The 14,120-nt window shown below is 37.8% G+C and overlaps 2 protein-coding genes across 3 annotated transcripts in view; both read right to left on the reverse strand.

Moving 5' to 3' along the window:
* Positions 1–1,958, reverse strand: part of dtna (dystrobrevin, alpha) — a 60,329-nt gene extending 58,371 nt beyond the window's left edge. Inside the window, exon 1 of the mRNA XM_073940566.1 lies at positions 1,892–1,958. Coding sequence (XP_073796667.1) covers positions 1,892–1,908 — 17 coding nt within the window. The 5' untranslated portion in view covers positions 1,909–1,958. The remainder of the gene's footprint in view (positions 1–1,891) is intronic.
* A 1,769-nt stretch (positions 1,959–3,727) lies between these two features.
* On the reverse strand, positions 3,728–11,820 carry LOC108181536 (uncharacterized). Of its 2 annotated transcripts, XR_012399514.1 has the most exons (3): positions 11,707–11,820; positions 4,395–11,166; positions 3,728–3,854 (listed from the first exon to the last, which is right to left on the reverse strand). XR_012399514.1 is itself a non-coding variant. In XM_017353974.4 (2 exons), the coding sequence occupies exon 2, from the start codon at positions 10,816–10,818 to the stop codon at positions 4,723–4,725; it is 6,096 nt and encodes a 2,031-aa protein (XP_017209463.3). In that variant the 5' UTR covers positions 10,819–11,166; positions 11,707–11,820; the 3' UTR covers positions 3,731–4,722. The 2 variants fall into 2 exon arrangements, 1 of the variants encoding a protein (XP_017209463.3); XM_017353974.4 differs by having other exon boundaries at positions 3,731–11,166.
* Between the last annotated feature and the right edge of the window lie 2,300 nt (positions 11,821–14,120).

Genomic DNA, 14,120 nt, shown 5'->3' on the forward strand with positions numbered 1-14,120 from the left:
TAAATAAATATACAATTAAATCTAATCAGAAAGTTTCCGTAAGTTCAGTAAGAATGATTTGATGACATTAATCTGTTTTAAGACTCTAATTAAAGATTTCAACCATTTAAATCTTCATACTGTACATTTCATCAATCTGTCGGCAAGAAGATTGTTCATTCATTTGTCATTAGTCTCTGTTGCAGGATTCGCAAAAACAAAAACTGCAAAAAGACATAGCTGCTGGGACGTATTTGGCGCTCTCTAGAAATGTACATAGGAGTATGTAATCAGAATGAGCCTGGTTTTTTTTATTTACATCAAACTAATATATATATATATATATATATATATGTATATATATATATATATATATATATATATATATATATATATATATATAAATATATATATATATATATATATATATATATATATATATATATATATATATATATATATATATATATATATATATTAGAAAAAAATACAACAGCTAATACTGTAAAATTCAATTACTCTGTTTACCAGCACTTAATAAATATTTGAAAAATAATACAAATTTTCACAGGTGCTCTAATAAATTTGCCTTTAACTTAACAAAATGAACCAAAGGTAGACATTTAGTCTTATACATTGCTAATAGTATTTTTGTCCTCTTTAAAACAACTGTATTAAACTGAAAGAGGAAACAAGAGGTTGATCTACTAGGTAAACTCCCTCCTTCACAAAGCCTTTAATGCTCAATTAACTTTAAGGAATGTTCGATCACACAATCCCAGAGATCGGAGAGTCCAGAACAACATGAGGACAAAGCGACACACATCCAGCCATCAACAGCAAATTCACCTGCAGGTCTGAACTGAAAAGCAAATAGATTCATCCATTAAAACTGTCCTTGAAAGTCTCACTAAGACCTTTATTTGATCAGAAAAAAAGCAATAACAGTTATATATTTTTACAATTTAAAATATTTGCTCTTAAGAAATTTTAGATTCTGATATGGTTGTCAAAGATGACTTTTTCAAAATTATTATCAAAGTAAATTCACTGTTTCAATAACATTGATCATATAAAACCAAGAGATATAAACAAATTATTAGTGTGAAAAGAACAAAATAAACAGCCGATACTCTTCAGAAAGTTGTGGCTGCAACAAGTCAAAAATACATCAAAACCAGCCCCATAAATTTATATATATATATATGTGTATGTATATATATATGTATATATATATATATATATATATATATATATATATATATATATAAATATATATATGTGTATGTATATATATATATATATATATATATGGATCTTTTACTGAATATTAATATTTATTAGTATATAATTTAATCTTAAAATGTATAAATGTATATGTGTGCAACAATTTTTATTTGTTTGTTGTCTAAAAAAAGAAAAACCTAAAAGCTATTTGTGTTTCATACAGTCTCTAACATGTTTAAAAAAAAAGACTTTTGAGGAAAACAAAAGCAGCTGCATAAATTAAATCAATTCCGAAAGCAATACAACACCATCACACTAAGTGATTGCTATATTTATAATTTACATTTTTACATGAATTTTGCTAATGGAATGACCATTGCATCATGCACACAAAACATTGTACACTAGTGCTTAAAATGTGGGCATTTGTCCCTTAAAAGTCTTGTCAAGATGGCCATTATTTGATCAAAAATACAGTAAAAAAGTTATATATTGTTCAAATTCTAAATATTTGTTCCTGAGAAATCTAACATTCTGTATAATTTAATAAACGTGGTTCTCAAATAAAAATCTTTTCATTATTATTTTGGATGTTGATTCACTGTTTCAGCAGCATTAAAATCTTATTAATCCAAGAGATATAAACAAACTATTGGTAAAAAAGAACCAAATAAACAGCAAATACCCTTCAGAAAGCACCATCTTGCTAATTCATGAGTGGCCGCAACAAGTCCGAAAGTTTTCTTAATGCTAAAGTGGAACCACAACAGAAGCGATTCACACGGTGTTTCTGCATGGCTGAAATAAGAGTCGTCGGGATCCAGCATGTGTCGCCTCTATCTTTAACTTTCAGCAAGCGACACACACATTCTTGCAGGACTTAGACGTCTGGTTCGGCTCCGGTTGCGAATCTGTCTCCACTGGGAGACCCGGGCCTGTACAAAGGAGTTGTTTGGACTTTAAAGACTCTCTGTGTGAAATTATTAGGCAAAATGATGAGGCTACGCAAGAACGGCTCGCTAGAGAAGACTGTAATTCAAGCCCTCTAATGGGACATTTCGAGAGAGATCCCATATTTCACACAGTCAGTCTTCTAATCTTTCTCTTTCTCCTTTTATTGTGGCTCTGGGATCTCCAGGCCTATAAATATCTTTTTGGACAGTCGGTGGCATCCAGGCATTTTGAGCTTGGCGATTTTTTTCTGTCACTCTCTGAAGGTGATTTATTTAGTAGGTTAAATAAAAAAACATGAAATTGTGCTTTTTGCCCTTGGAAGTCGGTCAGCATATTAAACTGTACAGATCAGGCCTGGAGGACAAACTCATGTTCTACATACAGTACAGTAAAGCAGCTGTCCGGAGTATGTTCATCCAGTAATTAGCACAGGATTACTCGTGTTAAAGCATCTGTGGGAGTAACTGATAGCAGCTAAAGCTGATGCCTTTTTCCATAAACCACATAATGCATCTGTTTGAGCAACGCCTTTGCTATATGTCCCGGATGAAGCTGACATTAATACACTATACACTGTCTATACAATCAATTTGTGTTGGGAAAACAAGAAGGAATTAGGTTGTTTTTACAAATTTAAGTTGATTGAACATAAAACAATTAAGTTGCCCAAAACAACAACAACAATTGTGTTGTAACAGCTTATTATAAATAAGTAGTTTAAACAAACACCGACACACATTTAGCCATCGACAGTAAATTCACCTGCAGATCTGAACTAAACAGCAAGAATGCACAGCTAAAAGTTCATCTAAATTGCTGTAAGAACCCTCTTCTTGCTGTAATAATCCTCTTCTTTCTAATTCAGAGTATATACAAGAACCAAAAATACCTTTTAAGACCTTCTTTAAGTTTCCTTACATTTTAATACCTTACAACCACTTTTCAACCAGTAACACTGGCGAGATTTTAACTTACAGTATATTTACTAAATATTAATGTAAGAAACTAACCCAAAACTAAAACATCATTCATATGCTGAATAAAAATCTATTAAATCTAGCTAATTCTGCAGGTTGGTGCCTATTCACCTTATTCTCAGCTGTCGAGCGGGTGCTGCCATTTGAATCTTTTTGTCTCGCGACTTCCGGTCACATTCACTTCCATTCATTTTTTGACGTTAACAACTGCTCGTTACGCTGCTTGATGTTGCAATTTAATATTTTCTTATTATATTATGCTACTTGGTCTGTGTAGTCATGCAAACATTTGTTTGTTGAGCAAGTAGTTTGGCCATTTTCTGCCGTTTATTATTCCTAGTCATTTCTCCTATAGGCGACTGAATCGGAAGTTCTAAGACAATCGCGAAAACAGGCGCACTTCCGCATTTTAGAATAAGGTCAATAGAACTGCAGATATAATGGTGTGATGTCAAATCTAGGATTTCATTAATTTCATAAACTGCACAGCATCCTGAAATTCGTTGATTTAATTCAGGCAAACTTTGGCATTGTCAAGCTATTCTCTTATGCACAAGTTTTCCCGCTTGAAAGGAAGACACATCATCAAGGGAGTTTTAACTGGATTCCACTCATCCATTTATTGCATCAAAAATGCAGCAGAAAGGCAGGTAAAAAGTATAACGTTGGAAAGTAGAAAGTAGAAAGTTGAAAGTTGAAAGTTGAAAGGTGAAAAACCTTCAAAATAAACAAAAATACAAGATATGTAATTAAATTGCAAATAAACATATATATACAAACATTTGTGAATTTTGTCTGATTTTCCATACAGTATTTTCAAGTATTATACTGAATTATCACTTGTTAAAGCACAATCACCAGTACAGTTTAATATACTGAACTTAAATATTTAGTTTTAAGACACATAAATGAAATGCGATTAATTTTGCTACTGCAGCAATCAGCTTATGTGCACGTGATCTGCTCATGCATGCATATGAATCACGGAGGAAAATTAACATCTTAACGTCAGTCAGACAGCACTCAAATGATGATCAAAATAACCAAAACTATACATTTCTGCTTTATAACATTTTCTAGTTTGCAAATAACTATTTGTATCTTCAAGTAATTAAGCAGCGGGCAGATAAGCACTGTAGGAGCAACTTTTTCCTCTGTGCCGAACTTGAACTCAGATGCTGCTTCACGGTTGATTTGCCCTCAAATACTGACATGACAGTCACGATTTTCATGCAATAACCAAAGTAAAGTTCTCACCGGCTGCCACTCCGGGACTTGATGATGGTTTTTTAACTGTTGTGCACTTTCTTTCTCAATTTTGGCGGAGATTCGGCTTTGGCGGAGGTTTCGTTCTGGCGGAGATTCTGTTCTGGTTAGGTTTCAGTTTCCTTTTTCCTTACGTGAATGCCGAACTACTGCATGTCCTTCCGCCTCTCCCTCCGACTGGCGGATGGATTTTTTTCTCCTTCTATATTAGTTTGACTTGACACCTCCCACTCGATTTTCTTGGGATAAAGAGGAAATCGCATCTCTTTGAAGGCAAACTGTTTAGTTACTTTTAGCTTCCAAAAGGATGTTCTCTGAATTATTCACTCCTTTGTTCCTCTGCAGGAAGTAGAACAACTAGCCGTCTGACATCTCTGTGAAGGACAGTACTCGGGATCTTCTCTCGACCGACTTTGGACTCCGAAGAATTTGCCCTTGCTTTTGATGGTTTTGTGATCAGAACAGGGTAACTTGGGAATGTTCTTATATTTACATCTCTTACGACACCTTTACTGTCTGGATTGACACTGATTACTCTGCCAAGCTTGAATTGTCCTCTGAGTGCATTCTGATCTGCGATCCAGACGATATCCCCAATTGCGACATTCCTGTGTGTGGTGTGCCACTTGCTCCTTATGAACAAATTAGGACCTGCAAGCTGGCTCCAACGTTCCCAAAACTTATTTACCAATGACTGCATTGCTTGGAGTCTTTTGAAGGGATAGCTGGAAAAGTCAAAAGTTTTAATGTCACCACTTTGAGACGCTCGTCCGAGCAATAGCGAATTTGGCGTTACATATTGAATGCAGCCTTCCTGAGTTTGTTCCCTGGCATCGATTGGTCGCTCATTAGCAAGATTAGCTGCTATTTGAAGGGCTGTATGCATTTCACTGTAGGTGAGGGCGGACTCCCCTCCGCAGTTTTGGAGTGCCCTCTTGATAATGCGCACTGCAGCTTCAGCAGCTCCATTTCTATGTGGGGAATCAGCTGGGTGAATCTTCCAGATCCACTCAGTTCCATGTTTTACTGCTGTCTCCTCCAGGGTAGATTTGTCAATTCCCTCCAGGAATTGGTACAGATCTTGCAAAACTGGTCTTGCTCCAATGAAATTGGTACCAGGATCTGAAAAAATCTTTCTGGGATAGCCTCTAATTGCAGCAAATCTTTGAAAGGCCAGTAAGAAACCTTCGGTTGACTGAGAGTTAACCAGTTCTGTATGGATTGCCCTGCTCGACATACAACAAAAAACAACACCCCAGACCTTCAGCAAGACTCTTTTCTTGACATCATCTTTCACATGGTAAGGTCCGAAAAGATCCACTGCTGTGAACTCGAAAGGTGCAGCTGGTTGGGTTCTTTCTAAAGGAAGATCACCCATTATTTGCTGACACTTTTTTGCTTTGTTCTTCCTACATTGTACACAGCTGTCCACAACTTTTTGTGCTATTCTTCTGCCTTTTAATACCCAGGCTCTCCTTCGCATTCTAAGCAGAGTCTCAGCCAAGCCTCCGTGGCTCTCCTTGTGAGATTCTTGAGCTAGTAATGTGGAAATCCATGAATTGGAAGGAAGAATTGGAACACTCAGCTGATCATCTTGAAAGACCTGCACCCTGCCACCGCAGACCAACAATCCAGAGTCTGGATCTTTAAAGACAACTAACCTCTCTTTAGTAGTGTTTGGAAAGGTCACCCCATCCTGCTCAGCAAGAAAAATATCTCGTAGAGCATCTTCTCTTTCTCTTACTGAAATGGTTCCTAATGACAAGACTGCCTCCCACTTTGGTTTATTTACAGTCCGTTTTTTGCCGAGAAACTTCTTTGCAGCTCTCCAAACCCATGCTATTGTTTTAACCAGTCGTGACAGGTCACTGAACCGCTTTATGTCACACAAGTTCAGGACAGCTAAGCCTGCTGGTGGTCTTTTTTGTTCCGCTCGAACTAGGTTGGGGCTCTCAATTGGTTTCGACTCCATAGTCGGCTCCTTTTGCTTTGTTTTTGACCTTGTCAATACAGCTGCAAACGCTTTCTTTTGAAGTTCGTTAATGCTTTCTCGGGCAGTGATAGCTAAGTCTTTAGCTGACTTGACTGGCCATTCATCTACTGGTAAGCTCAGGAATCTTGGCCCATTTTGCCACTCTGAACTTTCAACGAGATTTTGAGGGCTTGCTCCTCTAGTTATCACATCAGCAATGTTTTGTGGGCCTGGTATCCACCACCACTCTTGCGCTTTTGTGATTCCTTGTATCTCCCCGATCCGATTGGCGAAGAATGTTTTGTAGCCATAGCTTTCACGTTGTATAGCACCAAGTACTGTTTGGCTATCAACTAAATGGAACCATCTCTCCACTTGAATTCGGCTGTGCTGCTCAAAGTACTTTCGCAAACGTGAGGCGAACACAGCTCCGCACACCTCTGCCTTGATAGCATCTCCTTTTTGGTCTAAAGGAGTCAGCTTAGCTTTGGACTCCACAAGCCTGATTACTGGGCCCTGTTTTGAGTCCCATCTCAAGTACATTACAGCACCATAAGTGTTTTCACTTCCGTCAGAAAAGGTTATCGCCCAGGGGTGTCCTTCAAATTCTGGAGGCGTTATGGCTCTTGTGAATTTAATTTGGCCTAGTTGGATGTATTCCTCAAAGAGTTTGATAGCATCTTCTCTAAGGTCATCTGAGAGAGCAACATCCCAAGTTTCATTGACTTGAAGTCTTGTATTCTTTGCTTCTTGAAAAGCTCTGCGAACCAGAATTGCTCCCTTTTGTTTGGCTGGAGTCACTAAGCCTACTGGATCATATACCCCTGATACCTGACTCAAGAGCTCTCTTCTTGTCAGTGGATTTGGTGTTTGGGCTCTAACTTGCTCCTGTGTTAGGTTTTGTCCAAGTCTAATTTTCTTTTTTCTTTTTGAAAAATTGATGGATGTCATCACATACAACTTGTCCTCTTCCACAGAATAGCCTAGGCCAAGTGCTTTGTTGTCATCATCATGCATTTGGTTTGGCAGAACCATAACCTTTTCCTTTATCTTACAGCTCTTATCATCAGACTTTTCCCTCCCACTTTGACCTGAGAAGACCCATGGTTTCAGATGAAATCCTCCAGCTTTCAAGATCAACTCTGTGTTTGCCACAATGGACTGTAGCTGGTCAAGGTCATTGTGAGATGTAAGAATATCATCAACATAGCTGTCATGTTGGATTACCCGTCGTTCCTCTTTAAGGTGAGCAAAGGATGGCAAATTAGCAGTTTCACGCATTGCCAGTTGCGCAATGCACCCTGCTGGTTTGTCTCCAATATTGACTCTTGTGATTGCGTATTCTCCAAGCTCCTCATTCTCAGTGTCTCGCCAAAGGAATCTGTGCAAATGTACTTCTTGGTCCTCCAACCAAACGGAGTTGTACATTTTCTTAATATCCCCCAATGCAGCATACACTCCACTTCTGAATCTCAGCAGAACAGCACGTATCTGGTTTAGAACGTCTGGTCCTTTAATTAACAGGTCATTCATGCTGACACCTCTAAATCTTTGGCTGCTATTCCAAACGAGTCTCACTGGGGTTGTGACTGAGTGAGGGTTAGGAGCGATGAGATGACTTACGTACCATACAGGTCCAGCCCAATTAGCAATTGAACTTTCAGGTAGCTTAACTGCAGCCCCTCTGTCAAGCATGTCTTTCACTTGGGCACTATAAGCTGCTTTCCACTGAGGATCTTTGGCCAACTGCTTCTCTGTACGCAGAAATGTAGCCTCAACTGCACGCCTGTTGTCTGGTAAGGAAGTTGGGTCCTGTATCCACGGATATTTAGCATGCCAATGTGGCTCATTGCTGTGTTTGTCCTCCATGACATAAGTGAGACCTTCTTTTACTAACTCCAGCTCCCTCTCCTCAGCAAGAGACATTTCTTTTCCACCAGGTTGACAATTCCCGCAGCGACAACCCCCACACTTTGGCACACATGCTGCACCAATGGAATCCCACTTCCACCATTCAAGAAAGTCTCGAGTACTGGTTGAGACGCTTGATTCATGGAGTCTGGCTAGTGGTTTGTTTGGTGGACTGTACTCAGTTACTTCCTCATATTTAACAGCAGCCAATCTCATTGATCGTGCAAAATGAGTCTTGGACCGGTAGGCAGATACAGTCACATCTTCGAAAAGCTCAGGATGAGTTCCTCCAATCGTCTTTCCAAGTGGACCATCCCACAATACCAGGTCTCCAACAATTCTGATCCTCTGTGGAGCCAACTGTCCTTCCCTATGGCTTATAAGCAGGTCGACTACTTTTGGCCTTGCAAGTTCGGCAAGAGGTATGTCTGGAAACAATTTTTTCAGTTGGTTCGGTTGCACTGTGTTATTAATTTCAGCGATGCTTTCCAACCCATAGCACGCCAATTGGTGGGACTTGAAGGTTCCCTGGGAGGTTCTCACCCTTATTTTCAGAAGATAACGTTTAGTCTTCATCCGAACCTTCATGCCTCCAACTCCATGGATTACAAGAGTTATCTTTTCTCCTTTTAGGTTCAGACGATCAGCAGCGCTGTGCGTTATGTAATTAGTGTCTGATGCCAAATCAATTAATGTCCCAATCTTTTGACCAGCATTGGCTGTAACATTTAGAAGCATCATGATTACAGGCAATTCTAGCAGTCCACTTTGTGCTAGTAAACCTGGCTTTTCCTTTGTCACATTGAACACTCTTGCTGTAGTGTTTGAGAACACATTTCTACACTGCTGTGCTAATTCTGGTGAAAGTCTGCTGAGAAAATCTTGCTGATCTCTAGTGTAGTCTTTTACACATTTCTCCGTTTTCGGACAAAGTTTGCTCTTTTTCTGGTCAGCACGTTTCTCCTCTCTTTTAGCATTAGGGCATAAATAGTAGTGATGCTCAGGGACACCCTCATCTTCACAGTCTTGGCTTTTGCACAAGTAGTTTCGTTTGCAGAATGAATACTGCTCATGGACCTCAAGGCATTTTTTACAAGCTCCGAGTGCACTTACTGCAGCCTTTTTATCTACTAATTTCGATGCCCGGAACTGCTTACAGAAGTAGAGTTTCCATTTATGCTTAGCATCACCACAGACTACACAACCAGCCTGGTCAGTGTTTGATTTTGTAGACTTTGTTTTTGCCCATTTTGATTCGTTTCGCACATCCTTTCTGTTAGGTTCTTCAAGTCTTAATTGTTCCAATTGCTCGTAGATGTTCTCTTGCTTTTTGAGGAAATCCAAAAGGTAGTCAAATCGATTATCTGGTGTGACTGCACTCTGTTGGGCAGATACGTGAATAAGCCATTCCTTTTTTAAACTTTCAGGAAGTTTTCCTTCTATCGACTTTGTTACCAGTGGGTTGTTTATGGCGCCAGTATTTCCAAGATCACTCAAATCTCCAAGTGCCATCTCTACTTCTTGAATTAGTTCAACTATTTTTCGTGGTTGGTGACTTCTAATGGGAGGAATTTTTTGCAAGTCTTCCACTATTTCGATAGCAATTGCTGTCTTGTTGCCATAGCGATTTTCCAAGACACGAAAAATGTCATCAGCAGAATTATAAGTGGTAAGGCGGAGTTCTCTTACAATCTTTTCTTCAAGACTGTCTAGTAACTGAACCTTTTTGACTTCCTTAGAGCCAGTGGGCTCACCCTGCTTTTGGAGTGCCTCCCAATCCTTCTTCCATCTGTGAAAATCTCTTTTGCTACCAGAGAACTTTGGTAGTGTTGCAGGTTTCAACTTAATTGTTGCTATGGGGTAAGTAGAAATCACTGGGACATGTGCTATATTCCTAGCCTCCTCAGCTTGTCTTGCTTGCATGAAATCAGCTTTCCTTGCCACTAACCTGGTAATGTTTGCTTCGAGTCCTCTTTGTCTCTGGCTGAAATCTCTCTCATCACCTGATGGGATGCACCGTTGCCATTTGTTATACATCTCCTTTGCATTTTTTATCAGATTTTGAAGGTGACTAAGCATGAAATCATATGCTTCATGATTTCCAGTTGGATCTACTGCTTCGACTCTATCACTCTCAGCTTCAGCAACCTGCAGTGCCGTGGACAGTTCAACATCCCCATATCTAGTCCATAACGTTTCATGAAGAAGAACTTTCACTTCATCCAGTTTTAACTCACAGTCGCTTGCAGTCTTCTCGAGGTCGTCTTTTTGCTGTTCTGTTAATTCAGCTGACTGGTCTGTATCCAGATTTGCCTCTATTTCTGCAATCATGCCTGCTTCAAGATCATCATTTACTTCCATGACTTTCTCTGCTTGTATTGTGAGTTTATTTAAACTGTCTTGAAGATCCATCTCTGTCATGTTTTTACAAGTTTTGAATATAGTGTTGGCTAGACGTGTGAATGCCCTTTTTTCCACTGTCCTTTTTGCTTTTAGTTGTTCGAGTGACTTTCCTACCGCCTGTGTGGCCATTCTTCACAGTTATTCTTCAAATTGAATATATTATCTTCTCACTTGCCTTTTTTGAGTCAGACAGGTTTCCAGTTTTCCTGGTTTCCCGTTTTTTCACTGTCCAGTTTTCCACTGGTCCCGGTTTTTCACTGTCCCGGTTTTTCACTGGTCCCGGTTTTTCACTGTCAAGCTATTCTCTTATGCACAAGTTTTCCCGCTTGAAAGGAAGACACATCATCAAGGGAGTTTTAACTGGATTCCACTCATCCATTTATTGCATCAAAAATGCAGCAGAAAGGCAGGTAAAAAGTATAACGTTGGAAAGTAGAAAGTAGAAAGTTGAAAGTTGAAAGTTGAAAGGTGAAAAACCTTCAAAATAAACAAAAATACAAGATATGTAATTAAATTGCAAATAAACATATATATACAAACATTTGTGAATTTTGTCTGATTTTCCATACAGTATTTTCAAGTATTATACTGAATTATCACTTGTTAAAGCACAATCACCAGTACAGTTTAATATACTGAACTTAAATATTTAGTTTTAAGACACATAAATGAAATGCGATTAATTTTGCTACTGCAGCAATCAGCTTATGTGCACGTGATCTGCTCATGCATGCATATGAATCACGGAGGAAAATTAACATCTTAACGTCAGTCAGACAGCACTCAAATGATGATCAAAATAACCAAAACTATACATTTCTGCTTTATAACATTTTCTAGTTTGCAAATAACTATTTGTATCTTCAAGTAATTAAGCAGCGGGCAGATAAGCACTGTAGGAGCAACTTTTTCCTCTGTGCCGAACTTGAACTCAGATGCTGCTTCACGGTTGATTTGCCCTCAAATACTGACATGACAGTCACGATTTTCATGCAATAACCAAAGTAAAGTTCTCACCGGCTGCCACTCCGGGACTTGATGATGGTTTTTTAACTGTTGTGCACTTTCTTTCTCAATTTTGGCGGAGATTCGGCTTTGGCGGAGGTTTCGTTCTGGCGGAGATTCTGTTCTGGTTAGGTTTCAGTTTCCTTTTTCCTTACGTGAATGCCGAACTACTGCATGTCCTTCCGCCTCTCCCTCCGACTGGCGGATGGATTTTTTTCTCCTTCTATATTAGTTTGACTTGACAGGCATATATCCATACACTGCATAATCAAAAATGATATCAAATTTAATACCTTGCAAAATTGCATTTTAGACTTTTTAATACTTTTTAAGGACCTTAAATTTCTCCACATTGCTTTATCAACTTTTAATACCCTTTAAGACCCCGCAGACACCCTGTAATTCATGAGTTTTAATGAAGCTTTTTGTTAAGTCGAAACATCAAAAATAACGCATATATTAAATCTTAAAACAGCATTAACATGAGCATGATCCAATGGCCATTGATTTTATGAGGTTTGCTGATTTTTTTGTCTTTAAATGTCTCTCACCAAGATGACGCTCATTTTATTACACAATACAATGAAAACAGGCCAACACTTCGATTTGTGTTGGGACTACAAAAAGGAATTAAGTTGTCTTTACAAATTTAAGTTGATTGAACATAAAACAATTAAGTTGTCCCCCCCCCCCCAAAGAAAATAAAAAACAATTGTGTTGTTACAGCTTATTTCAAATAAGTAGTTTAAACAAACACCGGCACACATTTAGCCATCGACAGTAAACTCACCTGCAGATCTGAACTAAACACCAAGAATGCACAGCAAAAAGATTCATCCATCCAAATTGCTGTAATAACCCTCTTCTTGCTGTAATAATCCTCTTCTTTATAATTCAGAGTATACAGGAATCAGAAAGTACCTTTTAAGACCTTCTTTAAGTTTCCTTACATTTTAATACCTTACAACCATTTTTCAACCAGTAACACTGGCGAGATTTTAAATAACAGTATATTTACTAAATATTAATGTAAGAAATTAATCCAAAACTAAAACATTATTCATACGCTGAATAAAAATCTATTAAATCTAGCTAATTCTGCAGGTTGGCGCATATAGAACTGTGGAAATAATGGTGTTGCCTTGGTTACTGCAGTAAACAAAGCAGCATGATGTCAAATCTAGCAAGATTTCGTTGATTTCATAAACAGCACAGCATCCTGTTATTCACAGATTTAATTCAGGCAAACTTTGGCATATATCCACACATTGCATAATTACAAATGATATAAAATTCAATTAAATTTAAAGCATTTTAGACTTTTTTTTATCATTTTTAAGGACCTTAAATTTCTCTACATTGAGTTACAACTTTTAACACTTTTTAAGATCTAGCCTAAGCAGATCGCTGGAGAACTACACATATGCCACTTTAATAAACTACAACTCCCATCATGCACTTCAGACACACCAGTTCCTGATTCCCCCTGATTACACACACACCTGAAGACTGGATGGTCCATATAAACAGCACACACACACAAAGACTGATTCTTGTTTTCTTTGCCTTGTCCTTTTTTTTGTTTTTGATCTTTACTTTGTTCATTGTTTTATGTTGTCTTGCCACCTGTCCCAACCATTTGCCTGTTTTGTTGACTACGCTTGAATTACCCTCATGTTACTGTTTGACCATTTCCTGCCTGACTATTCTCTTAATAAATCTGCATGTAAATTCTCAACATTGTTGTCATCAGACTCACAGTTACAGTTATAGAGACATTCAAGTAACAATCAATATAACAGTAGTTTACTTACTGAAAAATCTTGGTGGACTTATTCGGAACAAGAATCAATTGATAACAAATAAAAAAAACTGTGTTAATTGTATTAAATATGAATTAATTTACATCTTTATACTTCACAAAGTAAAAAATCGCTTTATAAAATCACCTCATATATATCACAAAGATTTTCATTAAATTTATTTTATATTTATTCTGTATACTATTTATACTAGTGTGCACAAATATAAGCAAATCAAGCCAATATGTGCACAAACAAATATAGTACATTTTTGTATATTATTAACGTTGATGATATATATTATTTACTGTATATCAACACAATACTGAATCAAAGTTGTCCAGAAACTAATAAACAACAACCAATCACTGTCTTTGATCAACTTCAAAGATTGACTACTGTACTGTATACTATTACATAAATATATATTAAGTACAGTTTAATTAAGTATTCATTTATTCATATTTCTTCGACTTAGTCTCTTTATTCATCAGGGGTCGCCACAGCAGGAATGAACCGCCAACTTATTCAGCATATGTTTTACACAGCAGATGCCCTTCCAGCTGCAACCCAGAAATGGAAAACATCCATACACATTGACACACTCATTCACACACATACACT

Source organism: Danio rerio, chromosome 24, assembly GCF_049306965.1.
Source record: "Danio rerio strain Tuebingen ecotype United States chromosome 24, GRCz12tu, whole genome shotgun sequence".
Lineage (NCBI taxonomy): Eukaryota > Metazoa > Chordata > Actinopteri > Cypriniformes > Danionidae > Danio > Danio rerio.

Coding starts and splice junctions, on each gene's coding strand:
- LOC108181536 (XM_017353974.4), bottom strand. CDS start 10,818: ATGGCCACACAGGCGGTAGGAAAGTCACTCGAACAACTAAAAGCAAAA.